Source organism: Apium graveolens, chromosome 7, assembly GCF_009905375.1.
Source record: "Apium graveolens cultivar Ventura chromosome 7, ASM990537v1, whole genome shotgun sequence".
In the NCBI taxonomy this organism is placed as follows: domain Eukaryota; kingdom Viridiplantae; phylum Streptophyta; class Magnoliopsida; order Apiales; family Apiaceae; genus Apium; species Apium graveolens.
The window spans coordinates 248,533,257-248,548,260 of NC_133653.1; the positions used below are offsets into that span (position 1 = coordinate 248,533,257).

Genomic DNA, 15,004 nt, shown 5'->3' on the forward strand with positions numbered 1-15,004 from the left:
TTCTGAATAATTTGCATATTCTTTGCCATTATTACAATTCATAAATATACATAAGTCTGGTACATCAAAAGTTAAAATCCTAGCCTATTGGTAGATCCTACCTCAGCTATAACGACATCAACGCCTACAGGAAACTGGGGAATGTTTCCTATCCGCTCACGAATTGAAAGTTTGGTCATGTTCATCTTGTCTATCTGTTGTTGTGTGATGAAAGAAGAAAGTAAGGGTGAGCAACAAGTCCACCAAAATAATATGTATAATAATTAACAATATATGAGCATTCTCATAGTACTCATGAAAGTCTTGTTCAAGAAGAATTGAACCAAGTTGATATCTTAAAGCGACAAGTCGCAAAATATTCAGTATATATATACATATATACTACTCAAAATCTTTGAAATCCTCTGACATGTATAATGTACACAGAGTTCCAGTTTATAACTGTATAAAAATATCGTTGTAAGGTGATCTCATATATCTAATCTTGTCTCAACGTTTTTCTGAAAATCTTTGTTATGCATAAGATAATCATTTACTAGATATAAGTTGAAAATATGAAGTTACAAGATACTCCAATGTACTTATACCTTTTCCGAATACTAATTGAACTACCACCGTTCAAGTTATAATTAGTTCATCCCATAGATGAAGCTACAAGACAAAACTTGTATAGAATCAATCTTTGGAATATCATCAAAATGAAATGAAGTTACGAGATACTTCATTTGATGAAAACATCAATTTAAAAACTCGACCCTGCCAACACTCAACAATCGCCCAGCCGTAGCCTTTCTATCGAAGGGCTCTGGGTAGTGTTGCAGAAATATCCAATTGGATGATGAACTCATTACGGGAGTTTGCCGCGCCAGGAAGACCACTCACGATGATCATTCGCAGTAGTGCAACCCCACCATTTTCTACATGTAGAGGAGAACAGTCGGATTTACTTGTCAACCGAACCCTGGACTCCTATGGAATGGACCGTCTTAGCGGAACTTCCAGGCCATTTGGGCCAATATAATAAGGCTGGGCCGGCGCCACTCGACCACTTACGCCACTCCTAGTTCAGATGAAATCCATGACTCTGAAACGTAAAGCTCGTCCCCCCTTTCCCCAAGTAGAAACTTGTTGATACGGCTCCACCAAGAAGTCGTATCTAGTTGGAAAGGAAAACTCACCGATATTTCCCAGGCGGTACCTGTTAATGGATTAACTTGTTCTAAGAATTTTACTTCCCGAGTGTTGGGTAAGTAATCAAAAACTCTTTTATCAAAATAGCAACCTTGTTGCGAATATAAAATACACCACAGAGCCAGATCTCTCAGGTTTTGAGCGAGTATTTAAATCTTCTTCGAAAGGAAGATCTTAAATATATAAAAAAATGAGTTTTGGGATCCGCCGTAACCTTTAAAAATCATTTTGAAGACTCGAAAACAATTTTAAGAATGTTTGGAGTAATGTTGATTTAATAAAATAAATCAGTCCCAATATATTAGAAAATATCTGAATATTATTATTTAAATAATATTCCCATAAAGAATAATCATTATAAAAATAATTGAAGTAGAAGTTTTAAAACTCATACTTGAAATGAATAATAAATAACCAAAGATATACTTATACGAAAGTACGATCTTTATTTGAATAATCGAAAATAAGTTTGATTATCGAAACATTATTCTTTAATAAAATAAAGAATATTATTTAATAAAATAAGCGGAGTCATAAGTCCTCGAATGAATATTCAAAACAATATTCATTAAATAAAATAAGCGGAGTCATAAGTTCTTGAATGAATATTCAAAAATAATATTCATTAAATAAAGTAAGCGGAGTCATAAGTCCTCGAATGAATATTCAAAATAATATTCATTAAATAAAATAAAGTTATCGAATAAACCTTATTCGATTAATAGTTTTGAAAACTATTCATATATATATATATATATATATAAATATATATATTATACTCGGGAACATCGACTCCCGGTTTAGAAAAAGTTCACCTTTGGGTCCCCTATACCAAGGGTATACGCAACTACTGCTTATCTCTAGCATAGGTATTATGCAACTTATAAGCATTTGAATCAACAATTAGATATCAAGATTACGAAATAGACATGCATATATACCACATCAGCATGCTCCAATATATTGCAAGATTTGCTAATAACATTCATGCACTTATCACAAGATAATGCATATACATATATACATCACAACAACAGTATAACGGGTAGAAAATTTGCCTGAGCGACTGGGGGTGATAAAAGGCCTGGGACGAGCCTGGTAACCTATAAACAACATATAAGTTGGAATTAAACCAAAGTCGCTTAAAAATCTATACTTTAACCAACTAGACTCTAACGCTCGCTTTTGCGCTTAACGATTCACTTAAGTCGCTCGAGTACCCTCGGCTCCATCATTTTTAATAAATTAATCATTAAGTGTTTTAAGGCGATTCTTTCGCGAATACCCTACCAACTGCCTAATCCACTTTACATAATTGTTTCATACCCCAATTAGTCATTTAAGGTCCTTAAACAAGGTTTCAAAGTAAGGTGAGGGGTAATGGTTCGTTCGCGAAACGTTGTTACTTAAAACGATCGTTTCTCCTAAACCGTACAACGGATTCAAACGAACCACATATCGAAACGAAGCTCGTAACATGAACTATCTAATCATGGTAATGGTCAAAACCTAACAGTGAGTTCACGGGTCCTGATGTTAAGAACCAAAGCAGTCTAAGGTAAATCGGGCATTACGACGGCTATGTTTACGCGATTACCAAATTTGTACCACTCCAAATCAATCCACAATCAACCCACAATCATTACTACAACCAACCTCCATCCATACTCTACTACAACAGCCCCAACATCTCAAGATTTCCAATTTATACTATTCTCAATCATGAACTAAAAGCTTATACTTAAGTTCATTAATCAATAATCAAGATTTACAACTCCAAACTCATTATAAATCCAACCCAACTCTAAATATACAAGCATCATGCTTCTCATGAACTATATTAATCAAAACCACTCCTAAATATTCAAAGTAAAACTAGGGTTTGAAGTTTTATACCTTCCTTGAAGCTTTTAATCAATGAAAGATCCTTGGAATGCCCATGGAAGCCTTAATCTATGCTTAAGCTACCTTGACCATACAAATAAAATCAAGAATCAAAAATTTGTTCTTGAAAGTTACTATTCACCCTAAACTAAAATGATTTTTTTGAGATAAAAAACTTTTGATTCAAGCACTCAAACTACTTGCTCTTCTTAGTTATGAAATATAGGATCCAAAGAAACAAACCTCTTGAATTATGATTGAGGGGAGCTTGGGTTTGGAAATTTTTCTTCTTGTTTTTCTTCAAAAAACTGTGAGCAAGGAGATGGGGGGAAGAGAAATGAATGTGTTTTCTTGGTTGCTTCCTTTTTGTTTGTTAATTAACCTTTTACCATGGTAAAAATTGTGTGGCTCACAATCAACCAACCAACCCTTCCCATTTGGTCATGCTTATGTCATCTACTTATGTCATCTTGTTACACTTGTCTTCCTCTTGTTGGTGTGATGACATCATCCTCCACTAACCCCTTTGATTAACTCCTAATTACTTGGCTAATGATCGTTGATCTGTTATACAGTTCGCTTAACTTTCGTTCTCGTTTATCGTTTGAGGGATCATACCCGGGATCTTATTACTTTGGTTCCCTTAACCTTTCTCAATACATTATATTCCTTTTATGATCCTCTCTTATAATTCTTGAATTTAAATCCTTTTTATCCAGTTACCTTATACTCAATTCTTTCTATATATGGTGGATTTTCGGGAGAAATCAAAGTGTTCGAATTTGGATTCTGACGATATTTACATACACTTATTTACTTTATGGAATACTAATACGATCTTAGAATTTCCATAACAGTACTCCTATATATCGTGGTCTGATAATTTTCCTTAATCAGCATCATCAGCAAAAGTTACTATTCATCAGGGTTTCAAAAATTCCAAAAATTGGTAACTTACAGAAATATTATAAAAATAATTCAAAAATCTTAATTTTTAATTACAAAATTCATTTTAATACAAAATAATTTGGTTAGGTATTTTTAAATAATTAACTGAATTATTTAAATTCAGAAAATTATTTTATTTTATTATTTTAAAAATCATAATTTGATTTAATTATTTATAATTTATTTTGATTAATTATTTATGATTTAAGTAACTGATTAATTCATTTAATTAATTTATTTTATCTATAAATAGTTAAATGAAATGTAGTTAATTATAATTAAGCCAAATAATGATTTAATATTATTTTAAGCTTTTAAAAATATATAAAGTTATTGAATAATCAATTAATATTATTAATAATTGAATTATTTTTACGTTATTCGTAATAAATATATCTGTCCGTTTAATAGGAAACGGACGCGTCTAGACTGAGAAAAATATTTCGCTTCTATTAAATATACTTTCAAGACATAAATCCTTTTGTATCAAAAGGTTGCTTGTTTTGTAAATATTTTTGAGTCGAATATTTTTCGAAAACTCATATTTTGACCCAATTTTAGTTTTAAATACATCGAGCCGCATCTTTTGATGAAATGAGTTACATGCTACGTGCATTATATGTTTAGGTGCAATGTGAATTATAAGCCCACGTGTCTCTGAAATTTTTATAATTGAATATGATCATTATCTATTGTCATTGGGTGGATAGACGATAAGGATAGACTTACAGATTAGACAATTATATTATCGGTTGAGTAAAATAGTATCTCTTATGATAGATATACGTAGTTCGAGGCATTCAAGGCCTAACCGAAGCGTATCATTATTATTTATTGATCTATTGAGCAAATACCTATTATTCCGGATTATTTGTGAACCCTGAATTATAATGTTTTGGGCAAGTAAGTGGAGGACGGTTTCATATTTTTATATGAGTATAATACTACCTATAATTTCATTCTTGTATGATGTAAGATTTAACTTGTCTTATGTGATGTAAATCTCAATAATAAAAGTCTTGTTATATGTATGGAGATAATAAATTGACTATTGGCCAAGTGGAAGAATGTCATTCGACATGATCCAATCCATTATTTGTGGTCGATCGGGTATTTTTATTAATCGTCTAAAATAAGACTTGACCCTAATTAATAATTAAATATATAAATAGCATTTAATATATATTCAATTACTCTGTCAAATATATATTTATTTGGATATATAAAATGGCTTAAGTATCCAAGCCCATGATATTGATGGACGGTTATGGGTTTAGCCCGTTAGGGTTGGTCCCATTATTTCCTCTATGTAAAGAACCTTATGTTTAAACAGAACGTTATGTTTTTTCATAATATTCAGAAAATACACATATATTATCCTTACGTATAGAGGAGAATAGTGAAGATCAAATCTCTCAAGTGCTCAAAATCTTTGCTCTATTTCTCTTTCTCAAGATCACCAATGGCCTCTTTTGATTCAGGTACGCTTTCGCTATTAATCTTGACTCATAGTTTTGATCGGAAAATGCATGCATATATTAGGCCATATTTATATACATGATATAGTCTAACAGTTATGTCTCAAAGGAGTAGAAATACAATTATAATGACACAGTTCATATGTTAAAGGAGGCTATATTTATAATGGTTGAAAGTAATACAAAGAGGTTTAGTTTGTACCGGTTTCTGAGCTTTATACCAAGTCATCCAAGTGAAATCCAAGTGAAGTTTTAGATCCTCTGGCAAACAAAAATATCATATAATATATAAAATATATGTTTTGTGATATCACTATAAATCTCAATCTCAAGCACCAAAAAGGCTTTGTTACCTGATGCTTTAATTCCTTTATGCCTATAATCCAGATAACCCTCAAATTTCAGTATACTTAGAGCATCCCCAGCGCAACCCACTTTGCTGCCTGGGGACACGTGAAATGGTATGTGGCCGGGAGAGAAGCGCTGGAGGAAATCAAAAGAAGAGGTCAAGCCTGGTGCAGTAGGCTCGGCCCAAGTGAATAAATTAATAAAAAGAGGCAGCACTTTATCACTTTATCAGACTTGGTTCTTATTTTTATTTTTTTCGTACTTTGCTTTATTCATTGAATGGTAACGTAAACATTACCGTTTGAATTTTAATTATATATATACAATCTAAACGTTAGAAATATAACGGTTATATTTAAAATTTTCTATAAATACTAACTCTTCGTAATATGTTTCTCCCACTTCTATCACTCTCCAAAAAATATTTCTGAAATTATTTTGTCAAAAACAAAATAATGAATCCAAATAATCATCCCTCTTCTGACCAAAATTCTCAACTCCCAAATACCCAATTTCCATATTATTTTTCAAATTCTTATTTTCCAAATCCAAATTCTCAAGTTATAAATACACAATTTTCTAGCCCACAAAATTTTAATTCAAATGTTCAATCTCCTAATTCTCAATTTCCATTTTTAAATCCATATTTTCCGGGTGCTCAAAATCCTCAATATCAATTTCCATTTGTTCCAAATTTTCAAACACCCGTCGATAATCAATCTCCAAATTCGAATGTTCAATCTCCAAATTCACAATTTTCAGCTTTTGGTGGCACTAATACAATTGATCTGAACGATGATTGTCATGAGGTTGAAGACATACGAGAAGCTATTGGTCAATGGAAATGGGATGAAGACAAGCTCTTAATAAGTGCGTGGTTAAATGTATCAACTGATCCCATGATCGGTACCGATCAAAAAGGTGAAATATTTTGGGAGCGAATTCGTGAATATTGTGAAGAAAGTATTCCCGGTCTCATCAAGAGAGGAGGTATTGCAATAAAAAAAAGGTGGCAACGGATAAATGAAGGGGCTCAACGATATGGAGCGTGTTACGATCAAGCCGAGCGAAGAGTAGGGAGTGGTTCAAATTTGGACAACATAACTCGGCTAGCTCATGAACTTCACATAGCAAAATACAAAAAGAAGTCCAATTTTGATAAGCATTGGAATGAGCTTCGGAGACAACCCAAGTGGAGAGCTCCTTCAACAAATAGTGAAAGCATGAAGAGAACTAAATTGAGTGATTCTGGAGCCTATTCATCATCTACAAATACTGAAACGCCAACATCTACAAATGATGTGGAATCACCTATTCGTCCCAAAGGTACAAAAGCGACGAAGCGAAAGGGAAAAGGAAAAGTGACAAAGGCATGCGAAGAGTTAGAAATACTGAAGTCCTCTACTTGTAAGAGATTGTCTTTGATGGAGGAATTTGTTACTAACGAACAGAAGAAGGAAGAAAGAAGGGCGAAAGAGCAAGATCTAAAAATCATCATGGCGGATACAACTATAATGAATGAGACTCAACGAGTCGACTGCGGTTGAATGTTTGAAAAGATTTGTCACAAATGTTATTGTGATATTTGAGGGTGAATACTTACGAAAACCAAACTCGAATGATATACATCGTCTGCTCGAAATGGGAGAGGCTCGTGGTTTTCCGGGTATGATGGGCAGTATTGATTGCATGCATTGGCAATGGAAAAATTGCCCAAAAGCGTGGAAAGGGATGTTCATGAACGGTCACAAAGGAGTTCCAACACTTTTACTTGAAGCGGTTGCCTCGTCTGACTTATGGATATGGCATGCCTTTTTCGGAGTTGCTGGTTCTAACAATGATATCAATGTGTTAGATCGGTCACCGATATTTGATGATATTTTAGAAGGCCGTGCTCCATAGGTAAATTACAATATTAATAGCAACAACTATAACATGGGGTATTATTTGGCAGATGGAATTTATCCCGAATGGGCAACATTCGTTAAGACAATCCCACGTGAGAAAATTATTTTCTAAATACCAAGAAGGACAAAGAAAAGATGTGGAAAGAGCATTTGGTGTGTTGCAGTCTCACTTCGCAATTATACGTGGTCCGGCTCGATTCTGGGACAACGGAGATCTCGCTAGAATAATGAGAGCATGTATCATATTACACAATATGATAGTTGAGGATGAGAGAGACACGTATGCCACTCCCTTTGGTCCGCTTCCATCTTACGATGACATAGAGAATGGTTTATCACAACCAAATTTAGGTGAGGAACCTTTTGCTCCTTATGAAGACTACGTTCAAAGAAATATTAGAATTCGTGATAAACCAAAACACCGTCAACTACAAGCGGACTTGGTTGAGCATATCTCGCAGTTCCACATTTCCCGTTAATTTATTTAAGTTTTAACATGTTTAATTATATTGTTCCTGTTGCGTTTTATTATGATGTTTTTGTAATGTTCTTTTTCCGAATTATGTAATATATTTTAATTATAAATCAAATATAATATTTTTATTGAAATTAAATATTTTTTAATATGTTCATATTTTTTATATATTTAAATTAAGTATAATTATATAATCATAAGACATTTATAATTATATTATAAATTGAAACAAGTATTATATAAAGAAAGATAAGTTTTGATGGGACCCATTTGTAAGTGGAAGTGGGCTTGTGTATTGGAGTAGTGTGACCACTTTTTTTTAAAGTTTACTTAATACTTATGTGGCATTAAAAGGGACCCACGTGTAAGTGGACTTGGGTTCCCCCATTGGAGATGCTCTTAGACCATCTACAATGCAAATGACGTTTTTCTTGTTTTGTGGGTGCTGATGCCATTGTCAAACAAGCAAAAAGGGAATTTGACTCGGTTGCTCCAATGCACAACTTATTAAGGCCATTATTTGACCCCACCCAGATAGATTATAATACATTTTGATAAATCTTTTCAACCATTTTAATCGACTGAAATGAATAAAAAATTAATATAAAGGATGGTGGGTGTAGACTTGGACTGAGCTCGGGAAGATGGGACTGACCAGCTTTCTTCTTCACCTCCAACGCATAATTTTTACCTAAGATTCTTTTCACGGTTTCCAATGCAGGATTTGGGCCGGAGATGGTGTTACACCTTCTTAGTCCAGCTGCAATCATTTTACATATGAATATTTGTGTCGGAATTTGTCCTTCCGAAAGTCTGAAAGAAGTGACCCAAAATCTCAGAACCACACTTCACTTCATGACTTGTTTATAAAATATTGAACTACTGAAGTCAATTTTAAAATCACATGACATGCAAATTAAGATGCAAGGCAAGTTTTAACTAAATGTACTACGCAACACATTATAGCTTTAAGAGGCCATGTTCGAGAAAGCTTGATACATGACTGCATGGGATATTCTAAATGCTAAACGAACTTATCATAGCAGCAAATAGGATTAATAGGCTAAATCAACACTCAACTCATGACCAACTTGCAGATGCGAAAAAACTTGCAGTCAACTCATTCAACTAATTAAAAATTTGTCATTGAGTTTCAACCGTTAAAAATGTTAAATGTTATACAGAAACATGACTTGGAGTGGAAGTGACTATTCTTTTTCATTACCCCAATTTCAATGCGCTCGAATAAGTTCTTTGCTCAAGAAAGGAATATGAGATAAAAATCATCAATCGATAGAAAAATAAAATCATAACAAGCACCAGTTTAACTTGGGTTAACTTGGGGAGGCGGTGATTTAGTAGCATGATAAAGTGGTTTTGTTACCTATTTCATTAGGAACATATTTTTTGGTACAGCCCTCTCTAGCATCAGCGTGGTTTTGTTTTAAAAAAAGATATGGTTTGTAAAACAGTATTAAATTACAATAGCTTCACATTTTAGCATTGTCATTTATTTTGCCTAGAAGATAGCAAAAGAAGAAAACAACAAAATAATTTGTATATATGAAAAAGAATTTTTCGAGTGTGTCTGTGAACACATGCTAAGTACTAAAAATTATAAATTAACTTATTTTAATTGATGACCCATTATTAAAAAATAAAAAAAAAATTAAATATAATAAAATATCTAAAATTTAGTGTTTAGTGTATGCCCGTAAACACACCACGTGGAAACCGAGAAAAAAAACACCCGATAACACGAGAACAAGAGGTATCCTATTGCACATGAAATGAAGGGTGCTTTGGGAGTAAGATATTACTGCACATTAGTAGGAGTCAACGAGACAGCGGTCCAGATTCCAGACAATACAATTAAATAACTTGACTAAGAGTTTAACAAGCAGGAGATGAAGATAACTATGAACTAAATGAATAAAAAAAAACAGCTGCAAAACACACAAGGCCGCCATGAGAGTACACATGAGCTGATCAGAGGTTGCTTCGGGAACAAAGAAACACACTTCACGAGGAGAGGCGGTGTGTCATAGTGCATATTTCTTCCACAAATTCTAAAAAAATGTATTAGTGAGAATGATCATAGCAAGTCCAATAGTAGTACTTTAGATTATTGTTTTAAAATATAATTTGAGATATATTGAATAGTTAGGTATTTTAAAAATATACAAGTTGTGTATTAAAATACTAGTATATTAGTTATATGTCTCATTTTTAAGACTTCACTAGGCTGCTTTATTTCAATTTTTTCAATAAAAAAATTATTTCGCTTCTTTTTTTACACATATCTTCTCTCTTATCTTTTCTCTTCCCTCCAAATATAATTCAAATATAATATTTTTATTATTAATAAAACACAACTATAAAACATTATTGTTAGAGTGCATACATGAAAATATTGTTTTAAATTACTAATACATTATATTTTATAATATTTTTGAAACATCTCTTAGAGCATCTTCAACGTTGTTGATTATAATTGGTTGGCTAAATTGGATTGAACTTGTAGGACAATGTGTAAAATTTGTTGAATTTGTAAGACATTGTGGTATTGGTTATATTGGTTAGCTACACTTTAAAAATATTATGTTGTTAGAATTTATATTGTCATAAATAGAATATATTACTTTAATATAGTAATAAATGATTGTTTTTTTTACAGATTTCTTATCAAATATAGACAAAATCAAGAGGTTAGCTATGTTTATAAATAAGGTGAATATAACATTGGAGATGATATTTTTATTACATAATTTCTATATTTTTTATTTATACTGTGTATTAATAATTTTTAGTTAAGGATTGTATATGGTTAAAGATGTTCTTTAGGACACTCTTGAACTTGTCTTGAACTTGTCTGCAATCTTAAGATTGATTAGTTATTCAATATAATATCAAAGCTCAGTTTTGAGATGGACTCAAGAGTCCTTCCACCCAGGTTAATTTAAATATATGTTAATTTAAATATATGTTATTCAAATTGGCATTAGCATTCATTTTATTTGTTGTCAGTTGCAGAGTTTTTTCGTGTTGAGGGTAATAGATGTAATCAGTTATAGAATGAGATTAAAAAATTATTTATATATAGAGAGAGAATGAGATGTTTTTTGTAATCTATCTATACTGGAGCTTTCATGTGTAATAAATTTTTTTTACTGATTTTTCAAGATTAAACCTGACATTTTTTTATAATTTTTACTAAATTTACGGCCCCAGCCAAGCCTTGCCCCTCAATAACCCCATGATTCCTCCACTGCTTTTAGCTTATAGGGGGACACAGGTCCATCAGAACTCAGAAGTCGTAACTGAAAAACGTTGAACATCACTAAAGAAAATAACTCCAGTTAAACAATAAAATTCAGTGCTGGTTAGAATGAATACAAATTAGTCAAAGATCTCTCGAAAGGAGTTTAGTGAAAGCTTTGTTGTCTCTTGTCTTTGTACTGCTGCATTTGTAATACTATTATGCAAGAGCAGAATAATAATTTTCAAGCACATAAATATGGAAAGAGGAGTTCTGTACAGCAGTAGCAGGGCTACATTTATAACCATAATAATAGTAGAACATAATACAGACGCTGATTGCAGGTCACTGATAAAAAACTTAACCAACTTACACTAGCCTTACAGATTGGCAACTCCAGTGGCGAGCCCATACTTTGGTAGAAGAGTCGAAAATTGTATTTCAATTAGACAACCAAAAAAGTGGAAAGCACGTCCTGTAGGATCTTGATTGTTTGCTTCTAATACTTCTGTGCACATATGCATGTCTTTTGATGGTCCTTCAGGTCCTGCCATATGTTAGATTTTCTTGTCTTAGAGATCGAGTTTATCTCAACTTGAATACAAAAAAAGCTACCACACTTCCCTTCCCTCCCGTGAACATACTATAACAAAGATGTTCTCAGGAGAGGAGGAAATGGAAAAGCGTACTGAAATCCTTAATGAAAAAAGTTCTAAAAGTTCATTTTCTAGACTATTAACATTACGATTATAGAAAAAAAAAGCATGTTATACCTGGATCTGCTTTTGGAGAAGCTTGACATACTCTACTGCCTCGTCCAACATATCTGCGGTGTTCGTTTGCTGCATGCAGTATGCACAAGTGAAGAACTAAAGTTATATAATAAGATCATTACAGAAAATTTAATATAATTCTCAGACCAAACCTTACTGTATAGTCTGCTTGAAAGAGAAACTATGAGATTACACAGTTCTCGACCAAGTGGAGAATAATATTAAAGCAGATGCAAAAAATTAAAGAATTCTGTAATTTTACTCTATTTGTCTCCACCCTGCGCATCTGTATCCCCCAATATAGAAGTCAACAACAACCCTTATGACTGATGAAGACATGGATATGGCTTACATTCCTACATATTTTAAAATCGTGCAAATAATATAATCAACCATCAAGCAGACAAGTTTGGTTGGTTCAATATTTCCACAAACAAGTTCAGCATACAAAGATGTATCAATAGCCACACTAGAACTAGTACACAGAAGAATTGATAAAAGATGAAGAAAGTGTAACAAGCAAACAAGGTGTTTCATTGTCACAAAATAAAAAAGATTAAAAAAAACAAAGAAAGAATTGCTAAAGAGCTTAATATGAAACAACTTGGATTTTTGGAGGAAAACTAGTACATGCTATGACTTAATACCTATGTTACTCTACATATCAGATGGTTCATCTTACACAAAAATTCTTGCTTGGCTTCCGTCTACTTTTAACATATACTTTGAAAAAATGCCATGTTGTATCTAGGACTAATCTTTAAGTCAGAATTTATCATTATCACGAAACGTTAATTTCCAACTGGGGTTTAATCTAAGAGAAATAAACAAAATGTATGCAACGGAGAGAGTAGTAACAAGTAGATAAGAGAACAGCAGACTGATTGTATTACCTTGTCCATATTTGGCACAAGTTCTTGAAGTTTTCGTATACGGTCACTTATCCGCGTCCGCCGGACCTAACCACAATATGAACCTATTAATAACATAACATATCCTCCACATTAAACACACAGGTACCTGAGCTTTATTGTAAAAACATGCTTGTTAGTCATCAAAATTACTAAAACAGACGTACATGAAAGTTTCTCAAGTTAATAGCTACTATGCAAACATCATACTTGGTTTCCCATGCTAATTCGTAATTACTAAAACAGATATTTATTAATTAACTGGCAAGATACAATGTTAACAAGATTAAAAAAAAAAGATCCATCAAAAGAGTTAGTAAGAAACAATCTAGTTTTCATATACCCTCTCGGCTATACTTCGAGGATGAGTAGCACAACCTCGCTTTGCCCGAATTCTACAAGGAACAGAATCTTCAAAAAGCTTTTGCATATCAGCGTCAGTACCATTAAACTCCCCACTTTTCTCTCCTTTCTACACCACAAACAAAGCTCAGTTAGATCAACACATATATATAGCAACGAATTCACCTCACAAAACATTATTAACAAATTCAAGTAATAAATACATATATCTAATTAAAATCAAATATATACACACACATGCTCCGATAATCCTCTGCAAAATCACACGAATAGTACAAGCATACTGGCCATAAATCGAGATTCAGCGTTAAAAATAAGAATTAAATCAATTCACAAATCTACATAAAACTTTAAAACTTTAAGTAATTACACATTATTATAATATCAAACTGAGCTATACACACTTTTCTCCTGCGAAAACTAAATAATATTGCAAGTGGATGAACACTATATATATAACAAAATCAACACACAACAAACTTACAGACTATACATACAAACTCTGTAAGTAACAATTTAACAAACTCTACCTCTCGAGGCCGTTTAGTAGACGAAAGCGAGTCGTAATTCGCCGGAACTCCAAAACTCGAGAAATACGAATCGGAGCCACCGGCCGGACCGAGAAACTCCGCCGGCGAGCTGTTCTGCCGGAGAAACGGCAACGATCGGAGCATCTCCGGATCTACAAATCCAGGTTTAGTCATGTTCGGAGAGAAGAACTGAGTAGTCACCACCGGCGTCGTCGCCGGCGCCGGTGCCGGAGATGGGGAGGGATGGAAGATGCTTTCCTTAGCTTCGTCATCTTCAGGTTCTTCTTCGGATTCGAGAAGAGCTTCGAGCCATGTCGCCGGAGCTGAGCGGAAGCGGGCGAGTCCGCGACTCAGTCCGTTTGGTGAGTTGCCTGTCGGTTGCATATCTATCTGTGTTGTCTAGATTTCTGGTATTGCCTTTAATTTCAGATACTTTTTGGTGGGAGCAGTGGGAAATACAATTTACTATAAATAGAAACATTTATTACTTACATTATCATTATCCTTGTATGTATAGTTTTGCAAAATATTATTCACTAGTCACTTTTGTATTTGTTTTTAGATAATTTGTAGAAAATATAGTGGTTTTTTCTCAAATAATTAAATATTTTCTAATATAAGCACGGTTGGATAATTTAATTGGTTAAAAATTTATCCTCTGTCATCCCATATTTTTCTTATTGAAATTAGTTATCATATAAATTATAAAAAAGTTTATGTGACATGTCCTGCCGTGAGGTTTATTCCTTGTATTAACTTATAATAACTTATAATAGTAGTGATAGGTTTTCTGATGGATCTTGTCAAAATTTGTACCAGATGATGTGTCATATATATTGTGAGTTTTTTTGTTGGCAACGAACCAGTTCGGGTGCATACTCAGTAAATTTCATGAATTCACACAATAACCTATAAATCACATGAATTAAGTTTAACT

General features: G+C 33.0%; 3 protein-coding genes across 4 annotated transcripts; 2 read left to right on the forward strand and 1 right to left on the reverse strand.

Moving 5' to 3' along the window:
* Window positions 1–5,485: 5,485 nt before the first annotated feature.
* On the forward strand, window positions 5,486–7,396 carry LOC141674616 (glutathione S-transferase T3-like). The gene is made up of 2 exons (XM_074481327.1): window positions 5,486–5,504; window positions 6,612–7,396. Exons 1-2 carry the CDS (start codon window positions 5,486–5,488, stop codon window positions 7,394–7,396), a joined length of 804 nt encoding a protein of 267 aa, XP_074337428.1.
* A 94-nt stretch (window positions 7,397–7,490) lies between these two features.
* On the forward strand, window positions 7,491–8,276 carry LOC141674617 (uncharacterized). The gene is made up of 2 exons (XM_074481328.1): window positions 7,491–7,747; window positions 7,839–8,276. Exons 1-2 carry the CDS (start codon window positions 7,491–7,493, stop codon window positions 8,233–8,235), a joined length of 654 nt encoding a protein of 217 aa, XP_074337429.1. The 3' UTR covers window positions 8,236–8,276.
* A 3,449-nt stretch (window positions 8,277–11,725) lies between these two features.
* Window positions 11,726–14,537, reverse strand: LOC141672078 (transcription factor bHLH80). 2 transcript variants are annotated; one of them, XR_012555355.1, is made up of 6 exons: window positions 14,068–14,537; window positions 13,518–13,646; window positions 13,157–13,222; window positions 12,526–12,619; window positions 12,264–12,332; window positions 11,726–12,037 (listed from the first exon to the last, which is right to left on the reverse strand). XR_012555355.1 is itself a non-coding variant. In XM_074478576.1 (5 exons), exons 1-5 carry the CDS (start codon window positions 14,449–14,451, stop codon window positions 11,990–11,992), a joined length of 696 nt encoding a protein of 231 aa, XP_074334677.1. In that variant the 5' UTR covers window positions 14,452–14,534; the 3' UTR covers window positions 11,726–11,989. The 2 variants fall into 2 exon arrangements, 1 of the variants encoding a protein (XP_074334677.1); XM_074478576.1 differs by lacking the exon at window positions 12,526–12,619 and having other exon boundaries at window positions 14,068–14,534.
* Window positions 14,538–15,004: the final 467 nt, after the last annotated feature.

What these genes read in the sequence shown, in the direction of transcription:
- LOC141674617 (XM_074481328.1), top strand. Translation starts at nt 7,491, where the DNA reads ATGGGAGAGGCTCGTGGTTTTCCGGGTATGATGGGCAGTATTGATTGC. An exon ending in ATTTTAGAAGGCCGTGCTCC is followed by an intron (nt 7,748 to 7,838) that starts ATAGGTAAATTA and finishes ACATTCGTTAAG; the next exon opens with ACAATCCCACGTGAGAAAAT.
- LOC141672078 (XM_074478576.1), bottom strand. Translation starts at nt 14,451, where the DNA reads ATGCAACCGACAGGCAACTCACCAAACGGACTGAGTCGCGGACTCGCC. An exon ending in CTCGAAGTATAGCCGAGAGG is followed by an intron (nt 13,223 to 13,517) that starts GTATATGAAAAC and finishes TATTGTGGTTAG; the next exon opens with GTCCGGCGGACGCGGATAAG. An exon ending in TTCTCCAAAAGCAGATCCAG is followed by an intron (nt 12,038 to 12,263) that starts GTATAACATGCT and finishes AACATATGGCAG; the next exon opens with GACCTGAAGGACCATCAAAA.